This window comes from Mangifera indica, chromosome 7 (assembly GCF_011075055.1).
Source record: "Mangifera indica cultivar Alphonso chromosome 7, CATAS_Mindica_2.1, whole genome shotgun sequence".
Lineage (NCBI taxonomy): Eukaryota > Viridiplantae > Streptophyta > Magnoliopsida > Sapindales > Anacardiaceae > Mangifera > Mangifera indica.
Window position 1 is genome coordinate 12,549,634 of NC_058143.1, and position 27,208 is coordinate 12,576,841.

The 27,208-nt window shown below is 32.6% G+C and overlaps 3 protein-coding genes across 6 annotated transcripts; 1 reads left to right on the forward strand and 2 right to left on the reverse strand.

Annotated features, from left to right (window-relative positions):
* The first annotated feature begins 2,504 nt into the window (after window positions 1-2,504).
* Window positions 2,505-11,646, forward strand: LOC123221658 (serine/threonine-protein phosphatase 4 regulatory subunit 2-like). Of its 4 annotated transcripts, none has more exons than XM_044644537.1 (9): window positions 2,505-2,738; window positions 2,956-3,134; window positions 3,226-3,504; window positions 3,715-3,795; window positions 5,583-5,631; window positions 5,790-5,886; window positions 10,337-10,389; window positions 10,687-10,749; window positions 11,018-11,646. In XM_044644537.1, exons 3-9 carry the CDS (start codon window positions 3,242-3,244, stop codon window positions 11,291-11,293), a joined length of 882 nt encoding a protein of 293 aa, XP_044500472.1. In that variant the 5' UTR covers window positions 2,505-2,738; window positions 2,956-3,134; window positions 3,226-3,241; the 3' UTR covers window positions 11,294-11,646. The 4 variants fall into 4 exon arrangements, with proteins under 4 accessions (XP_044500472.1, XP_044500470.1, XP_044500473.1 ...); XM_044644535.1 differs by having other exon boundaries at window positions 2,956-3,128; XM_044644534.1 differs by lacking the exon at window positions 2,956-3,134 and having other exon boundaries at window positions 2,507-2,738; window positions 11,018-11,293; window positions 11,361-11,646.
* Window positions 11,647-19,473: 7,827 nt separating this feature from the next.
* LOC123220096 (cytochrome P450 89A2-like) lies at window positions 19,474-21,150 on the reverse strand. The gene has a single exon (XM_044642111.1). It carries the CDS (start codon window positions 21,145-21,147, stop codon window positions 19,552-19,554), a length of 1,596 nt encoding a protein of 531 aa, XP_044498046.1. The 5' UTR covers window positions 21,148-21,150; the 3' UTR covers window positions 19,474-19,551.
* Window positions 21,151-24,318: 3,168 nt separating this feature from the next.
* LOC123219982 (cytochrome P450 89A2-like) lies at window positions 24,319-26,008 on the reverse strand. Its single transcript, XM_044641961.1, has one exon. The coding sequence runs from the start codon at window positions 25,942-25,944 to the stop codon at window positions 24,400-24,402; it is 1,545 nt and encodes a 514-aa protein (XP_044497896.1). The 5' UTR covers window positions 25,945-26,008; the 3' UTR covers window positions 24,319-24,399.
* Window positions 26,009-27,208: the final 1,200 nt, after the last annotated feature.

Consider the following 27,208-nt stretch of genomic DNA (forward strand, 5'->3'; position numbering starts at 1 on the left):
CCATTTTATGGTTCTACATCTCTCATAAATAAATATAATTTAAATATTTTTTAAGATTCTCAGTATATATCATTTATATGACCAGCGCTATATATATTCCAAACTTTAGCCATCGAGCAGGTGGCCTACTGTAAAGAGGTGGCCATAATATACATGATAAATAAAATATTTATTATGAAAATAAATCTAATTTTAATTTTGTTTTTACATAGATCAAAAAAAAAATAAAGAGGGGAGCCGAAGGGAAAAATGATCGGGATACACTTGAAGGCATAAGTTAACATGCGCAAACACAGAGACGTAATGTCTATCATTAAGGCATAAGGATTAAAATTTTTTGGAGAATATGTTTTGAATACAATTCTAAGTAATTGTTTAACACACCATAAATCATTGCATAATTAATAAATAAATAAAGTTTTAACTTATTATTTCTATAAATATTTTAATATTATAAACTTATTCTTTTTAGATCGAAATCACAATTATGAACTTATTTTTTTTAGATTAAAATTATAATGTCCGATAATGAGTGAAATTATAGATGTGGATGCATCTTTTTTTAAAAAGAAGGATAATTTTGGTATTTTGTTAGATATTTTGAGTATTTTTAATTAACTCCTTAAAATTTTGGGAAATTTCATTTAACTGCACAAAATGTGGGCAATTTTGATTCGGTTCATGAAATATGGGCATTTGATTAATATCCCTTATACTAATTATTATTAAAGGTAATTAAACCATATGATTTTATGGTTTATTTATCAGGAAAAGACTATTTTCTACCTAAAGTATCATTTAATCTCAAGTTCTCATCTTTTAATTTTGAAAATCTCATTTACTCACCTATGGACAGTTAAAATTATCAGAACCCTAACCTCTTAAAATTTCATTTCTTTTTCCTTTCTAAACTTTAAAAACTAAAAGTTTCCTCCGAACTCAAGTTTTAAAAAATGATAATTCCTCCCTAGGGTTTACTTTCTAGATCTTTGGTGTCATTATTGACAACCTCTCCCTTTTGAAGCTTCCTCTCCCTCCAACTGTATCTTTCCACTCAGTTGGACACTCGATCGACATCCAATGAAGCTTGGGAGATGAAGAGCTTTGTTGAGAAGACGAAACTCTTCATCTTCCAAGATAAAGACGAGGATCCCATATTCGTTTGAGAAGACGATCATCTTCCTATAAAAAGACATGTGGAAAGACGATCGTCTTCCTAGACGAAGACAAGATCTTTGTCTTCTTCTGGGAAGACGAAGAGCATCGTCTTTGTGACAAAGCTTTTCATCTCTCATCGTCTTCAAAGCTTTGTTGGACACTAATTGAGCATTCAACTGAGTGGAGAGAAACCATCGGAAAGAGAGGAAGCTTCAGGAGGAAGAGGCCGTTGGCAATGACCCCAGAGATCTGGAAACTAAACTCTAGTGAGAAACTGTCATTTTTTAAAATTTCGGTTATGGGAAAACTTTTAGTTTTTAAAGTTTAGGGGAGGAAAAATATATTATATTTTAATTGATTTTTAATATTATAGATAAAATGATGATTTGCCTCTAGAACCGTTAATTTTAATCAGTCATAGGTAGGTATTTGAGATTTTCAAAATTAAATTTAGGAAAACAATATACTTTGGGGAGGAGTAAGTCCTTTGGCCTAATTTTTCTTTTAAACAAAATCTTGATATTTCGGCAATTAAAATGATCAAAATGGTTACAAATAGGAATATTTCTATAAATCTCATCCGCATACATCTTTAATTATTTAATTAACAAAAGGCCAAAGGACTATTTCCTACACAAAGTATGCTGCTTTCTCAAGTTTCCCCCATTAACTTTGAAAATCTTATTTACCTACCTATAGGTGGTTAAAATTAATGATTTCAAGGGTAAAATTATCATTTTATTTGTAATATTAAAAATAAACTTAAATTTGATTTCATTTTCCCCCCTAAACGCTAAAAACTAACAATTTCTTCCAACTTAAAATTTCAAAAACAGTATTTTCTCCCTTAGGGTTTCTAAGTTTTCAGATTCAATTTTTCAATGATGTTTCTTCCTCTTCGACAACCCCTAGGCAATGTCTCTTTCTCTCCGATGTGACCTCCTTCAAACTGTTTTTTTCGGCATCATCATCAACAAAGACAACTCATCTTGTCTCGACAAAGATCTCGTCTTCGTCGATGACAACACCGAGGAGAACTGCCAAAAGGAGGCTGCTTCAAAGAGGAAAAGACGTTGCTTGGAGGTCGCAGGAGAGGAAGACACGTTGTTTTTGAAAACGTGGGTTGGGGGAAATTGTTAGTTTCTAGGGTTTAGGGGGTGAATATAACTAATAAACTTAGTTAATTTTATCTTCCCATGGGTGAGTAAATGAGATTTACAAAGTTAACAGGGAGAAACTTGAGAAAACAACATACTTTGGGTGGGAAATAGTCCTTTGGCCTTAACAAAACTTAATGACAAAATTTTGGGGCTCTTTCATTTTTAAAACCTTGGACAGTCTTGACATTGCTACCCCTGGTTTTACTTGCGCATCTGCCAAGGTGTCTTCAGTGATCCAGTCCATATAAGTCAAGTCTTCTCCGCATCGCCAGTTACCTTCCTCTCAAAACGGGTCGTGTTGTAGTTCTCAAGTCGGATCAGACTCGACCCGATTCGGTGTCTTTTGCCCCATATTAGATCCGACCTTACCCCGCTCATCGGTAAGCTTCCACCGTTACCTCGAGACCGAAACTGTGCGAGGTTCGTAACACTCTCTTTGGCTTTGAAGCACGCCTACTGTTTGTGGATTTGTCTCAGCAGAAAATTTAACGTTTTTGATGACTCTTACTAATTTTAGAGTTTGTTGTGGTGGGAAGTGAATAATTGTTTCTTTCTTGCTTGTTTATTTGATGTTGTTTTAGTTGGTCTATATGTACTGGCGCTTATAGTACTGAACTACTTTAGAACTACTCTCCAGGTAACATTACTGGAATGATGCCAACCGTTGGATGGGCAATTGATGTTTCTGGAACCATACATAGTTTCCCGCATTGATGTTGTTTTTTGTGTGTTACTATGTTGGTATCAAATCGATGTTGAATATTAGAGTGGTACAAGTATGATGTTGTGTATTAAAAATTGGTGATTCTGATAATGGTACCAGTATTTCGTTATATTCACTGTGCTGCAATTATCCCTTTTTTAGTTGGTTTGAGTTCGTGAATTCTTTTTTTTTGGGTCTTAGCAGACACTGTGGAGTGTATATGGAGACAGCATCGAATGAAAACGTATGGCAGTTGGTTGATCAACATCATCCAGCTGATCAACAGCATCCAGTTGATCAGGAGTATCCAGTTGATCAGCAGCACTCAGGTAATGAAGAGCATCCAGTTGATCAGCAGCAATCAAATGATGAAGAGCTTTCAGTTGATCAAGAACATTTAGTTGATAAAAAGCATTCAGCTGATGAAGAGCATTTAGTTGATCATCACCAGGAAAACATGGTTGCTGATGTCTCAAATCATGGGTACTTGTTACTGTATTGTATAGTGCTGAATTCAGAATATATCTTACTTTTATTGTAAACTTAGCACATTAAGGGTGCTTTTGGTTCTGTTTGTGTTGAATGTATTTTTCTTAAGCTTTTGGGTGAACGTTATTTTTATGAAGAGCACCAATACTGTTATCAATAAAAAATTAAAAAAATTACTAAAGTAGTATCTCACTTGGATTTCAGAGTTTCAGAACCCAAATCTGATTTTGATGAAGAAGAAATTAGACACACTCTGGAAGTCATTGCACGCACTGGGAAATTTTGGTATGGCAATCATAATTCCTTATCATAGTAAGGCATGGCTATTTTAATGCTTTGTTTATTGATATGCTCTTTATTATATTTTGTTGCATATGGTACAGAAGCAAATACTCACCTTCTTTCAGCCAAAAAAGAAAAGTACAAACACTTATAGATGTCTTGAAAGTAGGTTGAGGTCTTTTTTTGCAGCGTTGACTGTGTTTGCCTACTGCACCATTGCCTCCCTAGAAATCCTTTTATTATGTTTTCATCTTGATCAGGTTTCAGATTGACATGGTAGTAGATAGCCTATGAATAACATAATGCACTCTGTCATATATTGATGTTTGCATCTGGTATATTATGCTCCTCCTGGTAGATCAGGCAATAACCATAAATTCTTTAGCAATTTACTGATTTTATAGATTATTTTATTTGAAAATAAAGAGAACCTGCATCAGTTTATCCATTTATTGAGATCACACAGAGGAAAGAGAAGTCTAATCCAAAAAATATCTTTTAAAGAGAATGAGGAAAAGTTGCTGATGATTTTGGAGTCTAAGAGTTGTCTTAAACTCTTACCATTAGATTTGTTTTAAAAGCAGTTTCTGTATAGTGTTCTAACTATTAGATGTTTGTCAGGAGGAAGACATTTCTCTCCCTTCTTGTTACTTATGCAATCACAAATAAGTGATTGTAAGTTAGCTTTGGGTCCGCCCAATGAAAGACCTTGAGCTATCTTTTGTTCCTGCAGTTTCTTCTATCAAGTTAGCTTGTCTGCATAAATGTAAGTAAAGGTGCTCACCTGCAATCACTTGGTCTGGCAGTCACTGGAATGCTTATATTGCATAACAGTTTTCAGTTTTTACTATTGTCATTGTTGTCATAGCTTGATGAGTGAAAGATTTGCATAGTAATGTTTTTATTTTTGATGGGCTAAGTTTTAGGAAAATTATAGAATTGGGGGAAATGGTTAGGGTACATATAATTGAATTAGGTTTTAGAAGGCTCAGTCTTGGGGTTATTGGTGGTTGGAATATGATCATCAAAATGAGGCTTAAAGGCTTAGGGCTATAGTTCAATTAGGTTTGATGACATAATGGATGCTAAAGTTGTACTAAAGCTAATTGTTGCTTAAGGAAGGATTTAGACTAACTTGAACATATGGTTCAGATTAAGGTTTACAACAATTAAAGCAGTAGTGGATAGATGTGGGGAATTACTGTAGGGTATTACAGAAGTATGACAAGGAAGAAAATAGAAGAGAGCATGTACAGCAATCTTTGAGAAAACTCAGTGGGAACAAGACAAATTTTAGCTCCTGTTAGTTATTTCTGCCATCCTATTAACAATATTATTTTGTTTAAGTTATTGATTGGACTGTCATTATATAGTCCAATATTGGATTCTGTGATTGAATCCAATATTGGACTATATAACGTGGGGCTGTCAAATAACAATCTGGCTAGGAGTAATGCTCGTCGTTGATATTAGATCAATAGATCTTGGTGAAGTATTGTACCATTGCTGTTTATTTATTAAAGTGGTTGTGATTGAATTTGGTAATGTCTCATGGTGCTTGCACAACTGCATATGATTTTGTTTTTTAATTATCCTTTTTTAGTCTGAGTTGCGGATACTGATTATATAGGTACTTGTATATAACCGTGTGCAGTCTCTTTTTGGTTATATACTTTGGAAGTTTGCTTGTTTTTGTCTCATTTTTAAGTGCTCGTATTTGAATACAGACTAGGGTAAATGCAGTGGTAAATATGGATTTTTGTTTATTAATAGAATGTATTCTATTGTAGGCATGATTGGGACAAATTGAAGAGCATGCTATCCTTTCAGCTGAAGCAGGTATGGGGAGGTATGCCAGTGTGTGGGTCACAAGTTGCCTGACAATAGTCAGTTGCAGTTTTCAAAACTCTTCCAATGGAATTGCATATATCATTGTACCTGCAATAGTTTGTTTTACAGTTGATTCTAATTAATTCTCTTGTGAATATATTATGAAGGTCCTGTCAGAATATCCTGAGGTAAAAATGACTACTGAGCAACAAAGTGCTTCTATAGGAGAAACTTACCTTGAACTAGTGAAGCGATTGGATGAAGGTATTCCTATTCATGCCATATGATTGCTTTTCTTTGCCATACTGAGATGAGTTAATCTAGCAAACTGTTAGAATTACGGAGGGTAGAATGAGGGTTGGATTCAAGCAAAGTTGGCTCAATCTCGATTGCTAGCTTACCATAATTGAGTCCAAAATGAGTTATGATAGCTCGAGCTCGATATTAAACTTGAGCCATGGTTTTTAAAATTTTTGAACTTGAGTTTGAGTCAAGTTTTTTTTTAATTATAAAAAATGATTATATATACACACTTTCCCATCTATTATAAATGTACACTTTACCCAAATATGTGCCTTTTGAATGAAATAAGGTGCACACCTACCTATTATAAACATACATTATAAATACACGTCCACCCATTAGGGGTGGATTTGAGTTGAGTCAAACCGAACTCGAGCTTGAGCTTGTTGGACTTTGGTTTGGCTCAAGGGAGTTGAGCTTGGCCTAGGCTCAAGGTCGATGAGTTTTGATAGAGCCAAGATCAAGCTCTACATGAAGAGCTCGAGCTCGGTTAGAGTTTAACTCGTTACTGTAGCAAAATAAAATTTATTTACCTTTTCAATCTGTATTTACAATGAGTGGGTAGGTGGCTGTGTATGTATAATGGCTGGGTGGAGTGTGTACCTTCCCACATTGAAAAGCTTCACATATTGTTGGAATTTATATTTATAATGTGTATTTATAATGGGTGGCTAAGTGAGTGGGTGTGTAATTATAATGTATATTTATAATGGATAGGTGTGTACCTCTTTTTACATTGGAAGGTACATATTTAAGTGGAGTGTGTATTTATAATGCGCATTTGTAATGTGTATTTATGATGGGTAGATAACCCATTGGAAAAGGTAGATATTGGGTAGATTGAATATTTATAATGTGTATCTATAATGGTTGAGTTAATGGTATGCATTTATAATGTTTATTCATAAGGGTTAAGTGTCTACCTTTCTTCATTGGAAAGTTTTTTATCTAGGCAAAGTGTACATTTATAATGGATGGATAGGTGTGATTTGTATAATAAAAAAATTGGCTTGACCTCGCGAGAGCTTGGCTTCCATGGCTTGAGCTCGAGTTTAAAATATTTTAAAACCATGGCTCAAGTTCAAGCCTGACCTTGAGCCATGGTAGCTCATTTCGAGCTCGATCAAACTAAGTTAACAATCAAACTCGAGTCAGTTCGGTTCAAATATACTTGAACCACTCATCCACACAATATAAATACACATTCCATCCAGATATGTACTTTTTCGATGTGAAAATCTACAAACTTACTTATTATAAATGCACACGTAACACACCTATCCATCCACTTATAATTAATACAAATTATAAATATACACTTCATGTAGATATGTACCTTTTCATCTACCCAATATAAATACGCAACCATCCATCCACCTATTATAAATACGCACTCTTCCCAAATATGTAACTTTCCACATACCTCTTCAATATTGATAGATTGACACCTACTCATTGTAAATACAAATTATAACTATACACTTTATACAAATATATACTTTTTTGAGGTTGAAAGGTACACATGTATATCTTATATATACATATTATAATTACACGCCCATCCACTTAATAACCCATTATATACTCTACTTAGGTATGTACCTATTTACACTATTTCAATTTGGAAAGGTAGACATATACCCATTATAAATATACATTCCAATGTGGAATGGTACACAATATGATTATAATACACATTCCAACCAAATATGCACCTTTCTAATGTGGAATGGTACATATCTACCCGTTATAAATACATACCCACCTATCCAATTATCCATTATAAATATACACTAAGATATGCACCTTTTCAATTTTGAAAGGTACATATCTACCTATTATAATTCATCCGCTCTTGTATCTATACGACTGGATTCAAGCCAAGTTCAAAATTAACTTGATTTGAGTGGAATCAAGATCGAGCTCAAGCTTGCTGAGCTCCCTACAAAATTTTTGAGTTTGACTCGCTTGAGGGGATCTGAGATTGAGTTTGAGTTTAACTGATTACTAAAATAATATTGTTTTATTGTATTGGTCAAAACGACATCGTTTTAGTCATTTCATATCAACATTTTCTAGTTTCACGAGTCAATCACCCCTAAAGCTCAAGCTCAAGCTAAAAAATATTTAACTCTTAGAGCTCAAGCCAAGCTTGTTTGGGTCAAGTTCAACTTGAATCCAACCCTACCCATCGAGCCACCCATTATAAATATTCATTATAAATTCACGCTTCACCTAAATATGGATATTTCTATTGTGGAAAAGTATATCCTTTTCCATTATAAATACACACTCATCCACCTACTAGGGGCGGATTTGAGCTAAGCTGAATCGTGTTTAAGTTTGGTTTATTTGATTTCGACTCAGTTCAAAGGAGTCGAGCTAGAGCCGAGGCTTGAGCTCGATGAGTTTTCATACAGTCAAGCTTGAGCTCTATATGAAGAGCCAAGCTTGAGTTCGATATGAAAAGTCAAGCTTGAGCTTGACTAGAGTTCCACTCATTATTGAAGCAAAATTAAATTTATTTACCTTTGCAATGTGTATTTATAACGAGTGAGTGGAGTGTTTATTTATAATGTATATTTATAATGGGTGAGTGGGTGTGTATTTATAATATATATTTATAATGGGTGATTGGGTGGGGTGTATATTTATTATGTATATTCATAACAGGTGGGAGGAATGTGTACCTTTCCACATTGAAAAATTTCATATCTTGATAAAGTATGTATTTATAATGGGCGGTTTGGTGAATAAGTGTGTATTCATCATATGTATATATAATGGTAGGTGTGTACCTTCCTACATTGGATAGGTACATATCTAGATGGATTGTGTATTTAACTATTTATAATGTGTATTTATAATGAGTGGGTAGGTGTGTATATATAATGTGTATTTATAATGTGTAAGTTTATACCTTTCCAACCACATTTGGAAAGATACATATTTAGGTAGAGTGTATTTATCATGGGTGGATGAGTGGTGTATATTTATAATGTATATAAGTAGGTGTGTACTTTTTCACATTAGAAAGTTACATCTCTCGGTAGATTGTGTATTTATAGTGAATGGGTGGGTAAATGTGTATTTATAATGATTAAAAAAAAAAACCATGCTCAATCTCGTGAGCCAAGATCGAGTTTGGCTCTCATGATTCTAACTCGGGTTTAAAAATTTTAAAAACCATGGCTTCAGCTTGAGCTCAAGCCATGACACCTCATTTTAGGCTCGATTAAGTTTGAGTTAGTTCAACTCAAATATAGCCCTATCACCCACTTATCTATTATAAATACGCACTCTACCCAAATACGTAAGGTACACACGTACCTATTATAAATACACATAATAAATACCCACTTACTCGTCTATTATAAATACACATTCTACCTAGATATGTACCTTTGTAATGTGGAAAGGTACACACCTATCTATTATAAATGCACAATTATCCTTTTATTCATTATAAATATACATTATAAATACAAACTCTATCTAAATATGTACTTTTCCAATGTGGAAATATAGACAACTACCCATTATAAATACACACCCCACCCAAATATGTATGGAAAGGTATATGTCCATCCATTATAAATGCACACCCATCCACCCTAATCATTGATTATAAATACACTCTAGCTAGATATGTTCCTTTCCAATGTGAAAGGTACACATTTTTTCTTTATAAATATACACCAACCATCCATTATAAATATAGGTTATAAATACACCCTTCACTTAGATATATACCTTTCCAACATTGCAGCCACCCATTATAAATACAAACTCCACTTACCTATTATCAATACACATCGGAAAGTTTAATAAATTTAATTTTCTACAGTAACGAGTTGAACTCTAGCCGAACTCGAGTTTGACTCTTCATTTCGAGCTCGAGCCTATGTCTAAGTTTGACTCTCTTGCGCTGAGCCGAACTCAAGCAAACCCAGATTTGAGCTCAGTTTGGCTTGAACCCACCCCTAGGTACAATGTCGGTGACAATAAGATAAGCAAAGTTCTTTATTAGGCTTGTGTGTGATTGAGATGACTTTTTGAAAGGTTTGAACTTGGCTGGGGTGAGTGTCATATTACTAATTGATACGGTAATTGTCACCCATTATCTTGCTTTTTTGGCAAAACGGAAAATTTGAGTAATGGAAAGATTAGGTGGTCAAGCTGATTTTAACATGAATAAGTGATACCAAATATACGTGAGTTTGATATCTTTTTCCCCACTTAGTGTATTCAGTGATTTTGTTGAGCTTGTTTTTTATTTTAATCTAAAGTATTTGAAGGCCAAGTTTTGAGGATAGGAAGCCTAATTTTTTTCAAGTCGATGGACTTTGTAATTTCTGAGACTTGTTCTTTTCTGATAAAACTATTTACATATGTTTCTTTCTTTGTACAGCACTTCTATCTTTTGATAAAGGTCCTCCGTTTACCCTGCAGAGGCTTTGTGAGGTCATTCCTGTTTGTCTACATTTCCTACATATCTTTAGTTTTGTACTGACCACCGTTTTATGTCACTGTATTGGAGTTTTAAAGGTAGATCAATAATAGGGTTGCAAGCTCGATAGCACTCTTTACATTACGAAATTCACAAATCAAACATTACCAAAAAAAAAAAAAGGCATCAGCTGTGAACAGAATCTAGAGTTTGGTTACTATACTGTTGTCTGTTTTGTATAATATCGAGCTGTGATCTCTAATACTTATTGAGTTTATCTTATCTTCTAATTTGGGTTTTGTATTGAACAGATCCTTTTGGCTGGGCAGAGTATCTATACAAATCTCTCAAAGCTTGCTTTGGCACTTGAAAAAGTATGTTGGTTGATAAGACCTCTTTTGAATAGTTATATCTTTTTATTTTGGCACGAGCTTTTTACACATTTGGTGCTGTCAATGTAATGAAGTGATGGTGTACCCTACTCGGCTGATAAAAGGAGCCAAAAATTGGAGATTTTGAAAATATAAGATGCTATGAATTCCAAAATTTAAGAGAACTGTTTTGCCATGTTATTTGGCATACCTTTGTTCATTTTCTAATTCTATTTTTTGGCTTATTATTTTAACTTTGGCTGTTCTGCAGAATCTATCTGTGACATCTACATTGATTGTTTGTACTGACCCATATCCACAAACGACAATATATGGTCCAAATGAAGCAGAAAAACAAAGTGAAGAAACCCAGTTGCAATCAAATTCAGTGCAGAAAGGGGTTGAATCTATTGTTGAAGACAGGGATGAGGTAATGACAGAGGTAGAGCAGTGTGATATTGTTGATGAAATGACCATTGATATGGAAGCTTTAGAGGAGATAGTCGGATCATCAGAAACAAATGCCACGCCAACATTGAATTCCTAGGTTTGTAGTAAGCCTTTTCAGTTGATTTCATACCTTTTTTATGGGCCTCATGGTTTTATTGTCACAGAGAGGGACATGGCTGTGGATCATATTTCTAAATCTTGTATTCAGTGATGGGCTTGGTAAAATCTTCAACTAAAAGCAGCAAGGCTTATCACATGATATCACCACAAAATATTTCTATTATTGTATTTCTTTAGATGCTGTGCTGGGATGATCTGGGAAGCCTTATTTATCTGAGATTTGCTTAGATAAAGGTATTGTTTCAAAATATAGCACACATTGTTTCGGATTCCTGATCTTGGGGGTTTAATGTTAAAATTCACATAATCTAGAATTCTAATTTGGGTTAATTATTGTGGAACAATTTTACGTATCACTCTCCTTTATAATTTCGGCTAACTATATTGGACCCATTTTAGGTATACTGAATTGAATGATACATTCACTCTCTTTGTGTTGGTCTTATGACATTATAGGTGATTTATATATCAATCTTGCCTGGATTTGTAGCCATTACAGTTATCTTTGTTAAAGTAGGAGTTTGATGTGCAGATCATAGTTGTTTAGTTTGCTTTGCGCCCTTTGATTCTGGTTGAACATATATCATAATTTTCTTTACTTTTGTCTTTCCAGTCTAGATGGAAAGATCCTTGTGTTTTTATCTGCAAACTAAATAATGGTTGAGCAGGGGATGCCCCTCCTACAGTGTTTTATAGTATCGAGTATTCTTGAAAGTTTAATATTTTAGGTGGAATGACAATTTTGTTTGGATTGAAAAAAAAAAATGTAAAACCCAAATTAAAATAATATGACCCAAAAAAGAAAAAAAAAAAACAAATATTTGGTTTGATCCTATCTAAAATGACTTATTTCAAAACCCAAATCTATTAATCAATCAATCATTACAACTTTATTGTGCATAATTTTTAAACTAAGAAAGTTCACAAAAAAAACTCTTTTCAACCATAAAAAACCCTATTATATCATTTAACAACCCTCTACTATTTTATTGATGTCTCTCAATATTTAAATTACTTTTATATATATATATATATATATATCACACTGATTGAAATGAGACAATATATATTTTAATAAGAACACTATTAATATTTATGAGAAAAAATTATCCTAAATTTTGTTTAGAAAGTAAGATATAATAATAATAGCATGTGTTGTTTAGATAAAAAAATAATTTTATAAGAAAATTAGTATTCACTATTAATGTATATAATTTTATAGAATAATATTACTCTTACTTAGTTTTAATGATAACATAACTCTTATTAGAATAAAAAAGATTGAAATATAAACACTCACTTCAATAAGCATATGAGAAAATTAATATTATTACATGGAAATACACACACACCTTGTATAACCATTAATTTTAGTAACTACTATCAATTCATGAAAAAAAAAAAAACCTATCATATGATTTTATATTACCTTTTGATACTTTATTTATATTCCAAACCCTAATATCCTGCAATGATTTCCATTGCATCCATTAGGTTAATAGTTGGAAGTAGGGTTGGACTCGAACCGAGTCCGTTCGAGCTCGAACTCGGCTCGAACGAGCCCTAAACAAGCCAGCTCTAACCGAGCTTGGTCGAGCTCGAGCTCGAGTCAAATATTTCAATTAAAAAGTTTGATACAAAACGTCGTTTTGACTAATATGTATTAAAACTATGTCGTTTTAATAACGAAAAAAAACCGAACTGAATTCAAATCTAGTTTGAGTTTAGCTTTTACGAGTTCGAGCTCAGCTATATATAAACCGAACCGAGTTTGAACTCAACTCGACTCGAATCTAACCCTAATTGGAAGAAACAATTTTCCTGGTATTATTTCAACTCGTCAATCAATTTGTGTTGTAATATTTCAAATTCTTATAAATAAGTGAGCCTACAGTGGTTTTTCCATCACAATAGTAAACCCTGGCTGCTCACTTGAATCTACATCTTCTACATCCAAACTTAGACCACTCAAAATTCCATACTAATTTTCCCACGACATACTCCGAATGAATCATCACCAAATGTTGTCTTGGACAAATCCTTTTTCTTACTCGATATGACATAATTTTTATCTCCTTACACCCTGTAATGTCAAACTCAAACCCTTTTATATTATTGCTCAAAAACCTCTTTGGCTTGCGTTCCATGGGATCTTCCCACACTTTTGGATTTCAACTAATCTCTGTCACCATGAAATTCCCCACAAAAATTTTGGGCACTAAATGTTGAAGAGTAATACAAATTTATTTATTAAATAAAGATGAATAAGTCTTTTTGTATAGTTTGAAAGAGTCCAAATGTGATTTGTTTGTCTTTATGTTCCTAATTTTAAGTTAATTAGCTACGATGAAGGACATGTGAAGATTGGGTAATGTGCTTATAAAAACTAAGGTAGCGGACACTCATGTAAGCCTATAAAAGGCAAGTCAAATTCATTAATTTTATAAGTATTGTGTATAACAGTTCCTTTGTTAATAAAAAGTTTTAGTGTTTGTTTTATCTTTCTCCACAAAATACAACATTCTTAGTATCAAAGCTTTGTTACGGTCTTTGATTGGGCAAATAGAGCAAGACCAACATCCATCTTCAATGGTGAAAAACATGAGTTTTGCAGTATCAAATTGTAGATATTGTTCAAGTATCAAGAATTGTGAGACTTTGTTAAATGTAGATGCACTGATGTGAAAGAGCCTGATCCAATAGAAGAGAGCAATCAAGAATAAGGACGCCAAAACTTTATTTTTCATTCAATAATTTGTGCACGAGTCAATCTTCTTGAGAATTGTAACAATAGATACTCGGAAAATTTCGAAGTAGAGTTTCAAGGTTCAACAAAGGTGGTTACAATAAAATTGCAAACTTATGGTCATGAATTTGAAATTTTGCCTATGAAAAGTAATGAATTTGTGCAAGATTATTTGTCGAGAGTCTCTGCTCTTGTTAATCAAATGAAGTCTTATGGTCAAAAAATTATTGATGAATTAGTTGTTGCAAAACTTTGAGAAGCCTTACTCCAAAATTTGAACATCTAGTTGCTACAATTGAGAAAACATATGATTTATTTAATTATTATTATTTTTTGATAAACTGATGAGTTCTTTGCAAGCTCATGAAGAAAGGTTGATTAGGACACATGACAAGAATGAGTAAAAGTGTTTTAGGTAAAGGGGAGCTATCTTAAAAAGACATGACACAATATTCATTCGAAAAATTATAAGGCAAAAGTGGTTTTTGTAGTTGAGGCTGTGGTAGAGGTAAAGTATAATTTGGTGAAAGCAAGCAATATAAAAGCTCAATTCACTGCCACTATTACAATAAACTTGGCCATAAGGAAGTTGATTCCTATTTTCAAGAAAAAGGAATTTAAAATAAGTGACAGTAAGCAAACTCTATATTTTAAGAGAAAAAGGTAAAAATGATTTTTTTGGTTGTTTGTCTTTATGTCGATAATATGATATATAAGAAATCATGTGAGTCTATTACGGATGAATTTAAATCTTGTTTGTTGAAAAACTTTAAGATGTCAAAGGGTATGGATAAGGAGATTACCTTTCGATATTTATCAAGAACAAGTTGGTGCAACAAAAATCTTTTATAACAATAAAGCAACTATTGCAATGACAAAAAATCTTACATTCCAAAACAGAATCAAATACATTGACATTCATTATCATTTCCTTCAAAGTCTAGTAACAAATGAGATTATTACATTCAAGGCATGTGATACAAACGAGCAAGTTACAGATATTTTGACCAAGTCATTTTCTTAGATCAAACATGATTACTTCAAATTGCGCATGGGGATTTGCATATTCAAATCCAGGGGGAGTGCTGAAGAGTGATTCAAATTTATTATTGTAAAAGGATAAATAAGTCTTTTTGTTTAGGTTGAAATAGTCCAAATGGGATTTGTTTATGTGCCTTTATAAGTTCCTAATTTAAGTTAAATTGCTATTATTGCTTTAGAAAAACTAGGATAATGATTTCTTGTGTAAGCCCATAAAAGGCTGTCATTTCATTAATTTTAGTAGTATCGTGTCCTACACTTCATCTATTAATAAAAAGTTTTAGTGCTTGCATTTATTTGTTTTCATCTTTCTCCTAAACTACAACACTAAATAGCCATTCAAAACTGTGTCTTCCCTCACCGCATGTGGCAACACAAAATGGCCCGGAGAGTGGTGCCTTAATAAGTCTTCCAAAACTACTGCTTTTATATATGGAAACTTTGCAAATCTTCTTCTTCAATGGCCCATTGGTTTGAGTATTTTGCACTTAGATTTTGTTTCATCTCTATATAGAGCTTCTCTTGGATTTCAGGGTTCAAGTTTGCGAAGATCCATTGAAGAGTTATGATCACCACACAGTTGTTTACATTAAACAATTATTCAAAGCTATGTCTTTTGTCACTGTGCATGGCAACACAAAATGCCCCGGAGGGTGGTGCCTTAAGCGGTCCAAAACTTCTACTTTTAGATGTGCCAAACTTTCGCAAATCTTCTTTAATAACCTCTTGGTTTGTGTATTTTACACTTATATTTTGTATCATCTCCATGTAGAGATTCTTTTGGACATTAGGATTCTTTAATAATTTGTAAAGATTTGTTGAAAAGTTGTGATTGTAGTGTCAGTTCCACCATTGAGAAAATCTAAGGACAAACATACGAATTCACTTTCTTCAAACTTTCTTTTTAACTTTAGGGAGCTCCAAATCCAACAAACCAATGTAAGATTGGATTTGTGTTTGTTTAAGCTTGGATTCTCTACTAATATTCTTGTTATGCGGTCAAAAACCTATTTAAAGTTAACTCTCAAAAGATATTTCGATTGAAAGAAATTTAACGAGAAGTGATATTTCGCGTCCAACAACATTCAACAATTGGTGAACAATGAGAAGCAACTTCACGTTCATAGGATTAAAAGGTCTTAAAGGTCACACTTAAAGAATCTTATATGTTGTCATATAGGACCCACCTACTGAACTTAGATCATATATGTTGTCTATCATTGGATTAGATAGTAATTTTTTCATTGGATCTACATTCACATTTGAGAAGCCCCTAAACCCAAGTATGTTCCTACAAACACCCTAAGTATGGCTTTATTATGTATACTATGGTCATATTCTGATCTTGATTGTTTATAGATGAACACTACTATCATGAAAAATTTTAGATTTTATAATCTTGTTGTGTTTGTAGTGTTTTGATTCAATAACCAAGTCTTATAGTTGGTGTTGGTACTATTATTTTTTGATGGGGTACAATGTTGGTGGTAGTAGTGATGGTGCGTGGTGTTGTTGGTGATGACAATGTGTGAGCGTTTTGGTGGAAAAGAAGAAGGTTGGAGACAAAATGTTGAAGGAATTTTCAATGGGTCGCCAAAATGGTTGAACAAAAGTATTAAAATCTTTTGAAGTAATTGAGAAGGAGAATACTTAAAAGCTGACTTTAAGGAATACTTGAAAGAATGTGGCATAGTGTCTCAACTCTGTATGGGTCTGGATCCAAGCCAAGCTAAGCCAACTTAGTCTTAGAAACTTACTTGACTTGGTTTAGTTTAGTATGAGTTTGTTTTTTGTGAACTTAGGCTAAATTTGAACGATTGTATAAGACTTGACCAAAAAAATGAGTTGAACACGAATCAAATAAGGTTTGGTTGAAATGGCTAGTGAGCCAACCATTAGCTTGACTTGGTTCGAGTTGAGTAATGGGTCAGTTTGAGCCAACTCAAGAGGCTTAAAACTATGTTGTTTATAAAGTGACTATATAAACCCCTTTTCATTCTTATCAACATTCTTTGACTTTTTCCTTCACATGTGTTAACCCACAAAATCTTACCCTCATTTTTGTTGCTCTCTCTCCAATCCCCATTCCTATTCCTCTGCATTTGTTTCTTTTCTTTTCTTCGAAGATTACCATTTTGAGAACAAAAACAAGCAAGCAACCATAAATCCATCTTGATCTCTCTCCTTCATACCTTTTTTCTTATTGTCTCTCTAGATCGATGATTATTATGGTTGGTAAAAGTTTGTTTTAGTTGGTCACAATTCTGATTACACATCTTTGTCTTATTATCATTGACCGATACACTATATATATTCAAGTTTTCATCTTTAATAGTAAGAATCCTAATTGAAACTCTAATGTTTTTTTTTTAAATTAATCCATTAGAGATTCATATTTGCATTTTGTTTAATTACTTCATCAATTTGGTGGTTGCTTTTGACCAGCCAAGATGTTTGATGAGATAAGAAAGATGATGGTGGGTTGTTAAGAGATGTGGATATTATGTGATATTGTTGAATTTGTAAAATGAGTTAATGTATGTTTTTGGCATTCTTTGTTCTGTGTACAATATCTAAGGCTTAAAAGCTATTGTTATTTTTATTTTCTTTTGATTCCATCAATATTTTTGCAAATTAAGTTTCCTACCCTTAGACTAATGAAACATATACATTTTGTTTGTGGTATGAAAATTTATTCATAAACTCAAGTTTCGAACTCAAGCTATAAATTCAAGCTACAAACTTGAATCAAACTCAAACTTTGAATTTTGCTTTCGAGTCAAACTCGAACCTTCTTTCAGACTGACTTCAAAAACTCAAGTCAAACTTAAACTACCTTTAAAATCTTTCGAACCAAACTCAATCTAGCTTATGTTTGGGCTAAAAAATTTTATATAGTTGGTATCTTTAGTATTTATAGCACACATTTGACAAGTAATGGTATATGTAATTCTTTGACTTAAAGTCACCGAACCATTTTGTAATGAATCGATATAATTTGACGCTAAACCAATGTACTCTTTAAGAAAAAATTATCAAAACTCTGGTGATTGGTTATACTAATATATGTATGAAGACTATAGTAAATCAATAGATAATTTATCACTCTCAAGTATAAGAGTAAAAATCTCTGTTACGCCTACTAACAAATGTCAACAAACACTTAAATTTGTAATCATAGCGGGATTGAATTGTCGCTTAATTCAACGTTATTTACTAATTGTTACATAAGTCAACTAATACAAATCAAGGGTAATCTAAGATAGATACCATTTTGTGCCTCAACCTCAATGAAATATTGATTGATGAAAAGATTAAAATATATGATAATTGTGTTGTTGACAGGATAGTCGTCCATGATTGACATTTTGTTATTTAGGTGGTCACGATAACTTACTAGAGACTACTCTAGGTTTGTGTATATGTGGATAATGGATTGATTATACATTTGTCACAAATTTGTTCATGACTAAAATGATAGAGAGTCTATGGGTTATATACAAAAGAGGTTGATCATAAGATCTAGAGAGTAGAGACATTGGATTATGTAAAATGAATCATGTCCAAAATCAAAGATGACGGTTTTAAACTTTATGAGATTGCTAGACTTAAGTGAGATATGATTACTTTATGGGAGCAAGTTGATATAACCCAAAGATGGAATGGTTGGATTACAAACAGATAATGGAATTGTTAATGTGTTGCCAAAGCAATTAAGGATGTTTTTGTTTTTTTCTTTAATAGAGGTATTTTAGTCTTTTTATTGTTTTTACCATAAAATACAAGAGAATTTATTAATAGATATTGATATAGTAAGAATTTATCATTTTTTAAGTTTAAGGGTAAAAACTTATCATTTTGATATAGTAAGCATAATATAGTTATTTTCCAATTAGAAAATACTAAATTTGTAATAACAGTAATTTATTTTCATTTTATGGGATAAACCTATGGTAAGTTCTCGTTTTTGTTGATTATAATATAATAATTTGTTTAAGTAAAATGCACAAACAATGAATACAAACTTAAACACAAATGATAACATGTTATCATATGATTAAATGTTACTTTATTACTAATACAAAATTACTCAATTATATAATAACACGTTATTGTTTGTCTTATTGTTTGTATACACAACTTTGTTAAATTTGTTTATTTAGTTGTGAACTTTTCCATTTGAATATTTTGAAATGTCTAATATCAATCCTAGTATAATGAAAAGACTGATATCTAAATTAATATTGTCACAAGTCAATACATAATCTTATATAACCATTAAATATTTTAGATATGAATTCTTTCAAACGCATGCTGGAAACGAGTGATGCAAGTTTATTCAAGAAAGGCAAAAAAAAAAAAAAGTAAAATAAAAATACTAACACAATTTTATATTACTTTGATATACTTTCAGGCACTTGATTTTTGTCGCAAACCTAATATCTATTTCATATTCTCGGAGACAAATGAGCCTGCAATGGCTTTTCCATCACAACAGTAAACTCTTCCTTCTCACTCAAATCTACGTCTTCTCCATCCAGACGAGACCACTCAAAATTCCACACTAAATTCCCCACAAAATACTCCAAATGAAGCATCGCCAAATTCCACCCTGGACAAATCCTTCTTCCTACTCCAAATGGCATCATTTTTATCTCCTTACTCCCTGTAATGTCAAATTCAATCTCTTCTCCGTTACTCCTTAGAAACCTCTCTGGCTTGAACGCCATCGGATCTTCCCACACTTCTGGATCCCAACCCATCTCCGCCACCATGACATTCACCACGCCATTTTTGGGCACTAAACAGCCGTTCAAAACTGTGTCTTCCGTCACTGCGTGTGGCAGCACAAAATGGCCCGGAGGGTGGCGCCTTAAGCCTTCCAAAACTACTGCTTTTAGATAAGGCAACTTCTGCAAATCTTCTTCTTTAATGGCATCTTGGTTTGAATATTTTGCACTTAGGTTTAATTTCATCTCCATGTAGAGCTTCTCTTGGATTTTGGGATTCTTCACTAAGTTTGCGAAGATCCATTGAAGAGCTGTGGATGTAGTGTCAGTTCCACCATCGAGAAACTCTGAGCACAAAGCTACTAATTCACTTTCTTCAAGCTTTCTTTTTTCTTCGGGGAGCTCCAAATCCAACAACGTATCAACGTAAGAATGGATTTGTGTTTGTTCAGGCTCGGATTCTGTGTTAGTCTTCTCTTGTTTCATCTTGTTTCTTGCTCTTATAAGCGGGATCAATACGTTTTCTTTGTCTTGAATCAACCGATACAACTCCTCCCACCGCTTTCGAAGCAAAATCTTTCCGACGCTCGGCCAGAAGTTGAGAATCTGAAACCTGGAAAAACTCAAAAGTAGATTCCTCTGCGCACGCTCTATCTCTTTGATTTGTTCTTCTTCAAGCTTATCGCCAAAGCACATGAGTGCCAACAGGCAAAACATGGCGTATCGAAAATGGTCAACCACACAAACAACACCAGATTTTGAGCGAGACTTAAGTCTCTCGATGAGAATTTCCAATACCCACTTGCGTGCATGGGAGTATGACTTCACTCGCGTGGGGTTGAGGATTTCGGAGGTGAGGTTACGGCGGAGGACCCGCCAGTTAGGGCCGTAAAAGGCGGAGCTGATGTTGTGCTGATTCCTGGAGATGATTTTGTCAGTGGGGAGAGCCGGCGGACGGTCGGCGAAGATGGAACTATTTTGAATTAAAGCTTGATGAGCGACAGAGCGATTGGCAATGAAAATCGCAGGTTTAGAGCCAATTTTCAGAGTGACGACGGGCCCATATTTTTTATGGAGGTTTCTGAGGATGGATTCGAGTTCGGAGAAAGTTTTCAGAATCAGTAGGAAGTTTCCGATGATGGGAATGGTTGGAGGGCCAGGAGGAAGATTTTGGGAGAGCTTTTTGGAGAAAGGGTTGAAGACAAAGAGAGCGACGAGTACAGAAATGGGGAGGGAGATGAGGATGAGGAACCATGTTTCCATGGTTGAAAGTGAAGGAAGAAAATATGTGAAAAAAAAACAAATTTGTATCATTTATGAGGATAAGGTGTGAAGAGCCATATATATCATATACATGAGATTTTATAAATTATTGTAATTGTAATAACTATAGGTCACATTCAATGTAGAAATATATACGAGAAAAAATTGATAGGTACCAATTTGGTGTTCTTAATTTCTTCTAGATGTTTCAAGGTTAATTATTTTGAAGTAAATTAATAGAAAAAAAAAGATAATAATACATAAATTAATCTAAGCCACACACCCAAATTATAATCAAGATTAGTATTTTAACATAACTCAACTTGTTAGAGGGCATAGCAAAGTCTCTGGTCTTGGCTTTTTGTGATGAGAGACATAATCTTGGTATACTGTGCATCTGGGTGCAAACTCAGAACATGTGAGGGTAGACTCATACGTATCTTCGAATTAAAAAAAAAAACATAAACAAAATTATATATACATATTTTTTAACCTATAATTAAGTATAATTAGATAAATTTAAATTAATAATAAAAAAATCTAATCAAATGATGATATATACTTAATTATATACTAAAAAATATGTACTGAAGCAAAATTTACCCTCAAAAAATTAACAAATTTTGAATCACATACATGAAATTGATTATCAATAGTTTTGTCTATCCTTTTTTAAAGTTGTTAAATTGTCGTGCACTTCACTTTTATCAAAGATATTTTAAGGTCAACTTCATTATTTATTAACAGAGAGAGAAACCTTATCAATTCCTCTTGACAAAGTCATGTTATTAATTTTTAAGAGGTCATATAATTCAACAAAAATTTTAAGGAATTTTATATTTTATTACACCGCCCCAAAATTTCCAAAAAAATTTGGATTCTTTTTGGCAATTTGTAAATCCAAATATTTTAAGTATTTTATTTAGATCATTAGAATATTAACTTATCATGTATATTTATTGTTTGGCGGGGACAAAAACATTACACTAAGACAAAAAGGTCTTTTACAAATGAAGAGTTTCAAAAGTTAATTCTTGAAAAACGAACGTTATGTTTGAATTTCATTATTTGTTCATGACAACAAACCACAAATTTTCTAAATTTGTGATAAATATTTCCTGTGGATTATAATCGTTATAAATTATTTTAGATTGAAGTGAATTATGAGATCTAATTTTTTTTTTTACTCCACGCTAAAGAGATTTAATTGAATTATGGATTTTGTTTTTACATTCTTTTCTTTTTAGCTAGATGGTATTGTATTATTTCATTCATTTCTAAGGTTTGATGGTTTTGTAAAAAAATTTCTTAGTTGAATTACGTAGACCTTAAACAAAAATCACTTCAGAAAGTAAGTACTAATTTTAATGAGAGAAACAATAATAAAAAAATAATATTTAATCATTATAAATATTTTTTTATTAATTTTAATGATTAATTATTTAATTTTTATTAAAATAAAAAAATTTATGTCTTTAATAATAAAAATTTAATCATTAAAAGTTCATTAGAAAAACTTTTGTCATCAGCTGTTGTTAACAGTATTAAAGACAGAAATAAAAAAAAAAATCTTTGCTGGTTAAAGGTTTTTTTTTTTAGTAGTACATGATATCTGAATTAGAAGATACTGCTTAAACTTTGTCTCCCTGACTGCTGCAAAGTTTGCCAGATTTACACTAAAATATCCATTGCCATGTGTGCAAAATCTGAAAAAGTTTTATTAAATGCCTTAAAACAATAAGATATTATTATACCAGGAAAGAAATTGTTCTATTCTGAGTTTTTTTTGTCAAATGTAAATGATATAATATTGTTTCTCATAAATATTTTGATTATTACATTTGACAAGTAATGGTATAGGTAATTCTTTTGATTTAAAGTCACCGAACCATTTTGTAATGAATCGATATAATTTGACGCTAAACCAACATACTCTTTAAGAAAAAATTATCAAAACGGTGGTGATTGGTTATCCTAATATATGTATGAAGACTATAATAAAGCAATAGATAATTTATTACTCCCAAGTATGAGAGTAGAAATCTTTATTACGCCTACTAACGAATGTCAATAAACACTTAAATTTGTAATCATAACAGGATTGAATTGTCGCTTAATTCAACATTATTTATTAATTGCTACATAAGTCAACTAATACAAATCAAAGGTAATCTAAGATATATACCATTTTATGCCTTAACCTTGATAAAATATTGATTGATAAAAAGATTAAAATATATAATAATTATGTTGTTGACAAGATAGTAGTCTATCATTAACATTTTGTTATTTAGGTGGTCATAATATATTTACTAGAGACTAATATTGGTTTGTGTGTGGGTGGATCATGGATTGATTATACATTTGTCATAAATTTGTTCATGACTAAAATGATAGAAAGTTTATGGGTTATATACAAAAGAGGCTGATCATGAGATTTAGAGAATAGAGACATTGGATTATGTAAAATGAATCATGTCCAAAATCAAAGATGATAGTTTTGAACTTTATGAGATTGCTACACTTAAGTGAGATATGATTTCTTTATGGGAGCAAGTTGATGATATAACCCAAAGCAATGAAATATATTATTGTTTTTTTCTTTAATAGAGGTGTTTTAGTCTTTTTATTGTTTTTACCATAAAATATAAAAGAATTTATTAATAGATATTGACAAGAAGGTAAAAATTTATCATTTTTTGAGTTTAAGGGTAAAGACTTATCATTTTGATATAGTAAGGATAATATAATTATTTTCCAATTAGAAAATACTAAATTTGTAATGATAGTAATTTATTTTCATTTTGTGGGATAAACCTATGGTAAGTACTCATTTTTGTTGATTATAATATAATAATTTGTTTAAGTAACTCCATAGGCACAAATAATGAATACAAACTTAAACACAAATAATAACATATCACCATGTGATTAAGTGTTACTTCAATTCTAATGTAAAATCACTCAATTATATAGTAACACGTTATTGTTTATATACACAACTTTGTTAAATTTGTTTATTTAGTTGTTGAACTTTTCCATTTGGATATTTTGAAATGTCTAATATCAATCCTAGTAAAATGAAAAGACTGATATCTAAATTAATAGTGTCACAAGTCAAAACATAATCTTATATAACCATTAATTATTTTAGATATGAATTCTTTCAAATGTATGCTGGAAACGAGTGATGCAAGTTTATTCAAGAAAGGCCAAAAAAAAAAAAAAAAAAACTTACACAATTTTATATTACTTTGATATACTTTCAGGCTCTTTATTTTTGTCGCAAACCTAATATCTATTTCAATTTCTTGTAGACAAATGAGCCTGCAGTGGCTTTTCCATCACAACAGTAAACTCTTGCTTCTCACTCAAATCTACATCTTCTCCATCCAGAGGAGACCACTCAAAATTCCACACTAAATTCCCCACAAAATACTCCAAATGAAGCATCGCCAAATTCCACCCTGGACAAATCCTTCTTCCTACTCCAAATGGCATCATTTTTATCTCCTTGCTTCCTGTAATGTCAAATTCAATCTCCTCTCCGTTACTCCTCAGAAACCTCTCTGGCTTGAACGCCATCGGATCTTCCCACACTTCTGGATCCCAACCCATCTCAGCCACCATGACATTCACCACACCCTTTTTGGGCACTAAACAGCCGTTCAAAATTGTGTCTTCCGTCACCGCGTGTGGCAGCACAAAATGGCCCGGAGGGTGGCGCCTTAAGCCTTCCAAAACTACCGCTTTTAGATAAGGCAACTTCTGCAAATCTTCTTCTTTAATGGCATCTTGGTTTGAATATTTTGCACTTAGGTTTAATTTCATCTCCATGTAGAGCTTCTCTTGGATTTTGGGATTCTTCACTAAGTTTGCGAAGATCCATTGAAGAGCTGTGGATGTAGTGTCAGTTCCACCATCGAGAAACTCTGAGCACAAAGCTACTAATTCACTTTCTTCAAGCTTTCTTTTTTCTTCGGGGAGCTCCAAATCCAACAACGTATCAACGTAAGATTGGATTTGTGTTTGTTCAGGCTCGGATTCTGTGTTAATCTTCTCTTGTTTCATCTTGTTTCTTGCTCTTATAAGCGGGATCAATACGTTTTCTTTGTCTTGAATCAACCGAAACAACTCCTCCCACCGCTTTCGAAACAAAATCTTTCCGACGCTCGGCCAGAAGTTGAGAATCTGAAACCTGGAAAAACCCAAAAGTAGATTCCTCTGCTCACGCTCTATCTCTTTGATTTGTTCTTCTTCAAGCTTATCGCCAAAGCACATGAGTGCCAACAGGCAAAACATGGCGTACCGAAAATGGTCAACCACACAAACAACACCAGATTTTGAGCGAGACTTAAGTCTCTCGATGAGAATTTCCAATACCCACTTGCGTGCATGGGAGTATGACTTCACCCGCGTGGGGTTGAGGATTTCGGAGGTGAGGTTACGGCGGAGGAGCCGCCAGTTGGGGCCATAAAAGGCGGAGCTGATGTTGTGCTGATTCCTGGAGACTATTTTGCTAGTGGGGAGAGCCGGCGGACGGTCGGCGAAGATGGAACCATTTTGAATTAAAGCTTGATGAGCGACAGAGCGATTGGCAATGAAAATCGCAGGTTTAGAGCCAATTTTCAGAGTGACGACGGGCCCATATTTTTTATGGAGGTTCCTGAGGATGGACTCGAGTTCGGAGAAAGTTTTCAGAATCAGTAGGAAGTTTCCGATGATGGGAATGGTAGGAGGGCCAGGAGGGAGATTTTGGGAGAGCTTTTTGGAGAAAGGGTTGAAGACAAAGAGAGCAATGAGTACAGAAATTGGGAGGGAGATGAGGATGAGGAACCATGTTTCCATGGTTGAAAAGTGAAGAAGAAAATATGTGAAAAAAAAAAATTTGTATCATTTATGAGGATAAGGTGTGAAGAGCCATATATATCATATATATGAGATTTTATAAATTATTGTAATTTTAATAACTATAGGTCACATTCAATGTAGAAATATATATGAGAAAAAATTGATAGGTACCAATTTGGTGTTCTTAATTTCTTCTAGATGTTTCAAGGTTAATTATTTTGAAGTAAATTATAGAAAAAAAAAGATAATAATACATAAATTAATCTAAGCCACACACCCAAATTATAATCAAGATTAGTATTTAACATAATTCAACTTGTTGAGTACATAACAAAGTCTCTGGTCTTGGCTTTTTGTGATGAGAGACATAATCTTGGTATATTGTGCATCTGGGTGCAAACTCAGAACATGTGAGGGTAGACTCAAACGTATCTTTGAATTAAAAAAAAAAACATAAACAAAATTATATATACATATTTTATAATCTATAATTAAGTATAATTAGATAGATTTAAATTAATAATAAAAAAATATTTAATCAAATGATGATATATACTCAATTATATATTAAAAAATATGTACTGAAGCAAAATTTACCCTCAAAAAATTAAAAAATTTTGAATCACATACATGAAATTGATTATCAATAGTTTTGTCAATCTTTTTTAAAGTTGTTAAATTGCCGTGCACTTCACTCTTTATCAAAGATATTTTAAGGTCAACTTCATTATTTGTTAACAGAGAGAGAAACCTTATCAATTCCTCTTGACAAAGTCATGTTATTAATTTTTAAGAGGTCATATAATTCAACAAAAATTTTAAGGAATTTTATATTTATTACACCGCCCCCAAATTTCCAAAAAAATTTGGATTCTTTTTGGCAATTTGTAAATCCAAATATTTTAAGTATTTTATTTAGATCATTAGAATATTAACTTATAATGTATATTTATTATTTGGCGGGGACAAAAACATTACACTAAGACAAAAAGGTCTTTTATAAATGAAGAGTTTGAAAAGTTAATTCTTGAAAAACGAACGATATGTTTGAATTTCGTTATTTGTTTATGACAACAAACCATAAATTTTCTAAATTTGTGATAAATATTTCCTGTGGATTATAATCGTTGTAAATTATTTTAGATTGAAGTGAATTATGATATCTGAATTAGAAGACACTACTACTTAAACTTTCTCTCCCAGACTACTGCAAAGTTTGCCAGATTTACACTAAAATATCCATTGCCATGTGTGCAAAAAT

What these genes read in the sequence shown, in the direction of transcription:
- LOC123220096 (XM_044642111.1), bottom strand. Translation starts at nt 21,147, where the DNA reads ATGATACAAATTTGTTTTTTTTTCACATATTTTCTTCCTTCACTTTCA.
- LOC123221658 (XM_044644537.1), top strand. Translation starts at nt 3,242, where the DNA reads ATGGAGACAGCATCGAATGAAAACGTATGGCAGTTGGTTGATCAACAT. An exon ending in GCACGCACTGGGAAATTTTG is followed by an intron (nt 3,796 to 5,582) that starts GTATGGCAATCA and finishes ATTCTATTGTAG; the next exon opens with GCATGATTGGGACAAATTGA. An exon ending in CCCTGCAGAGGCTTTGTGAG is followed by an intron (nt 10,390 to 10,686) that starts GTCATTCCTGTT and finishes TGTATTGAACAG; the next exon opens with ATCCTTTTGGCTGGGCAGAG.
- LOC123219982 (XM_044641961.1), bottom strand. Translation starts at nt 25,944, where the DNA reads ATGGAAACATGGTTCCTCATCCTCATCTCCCTCCCAATTTCTGTACTC.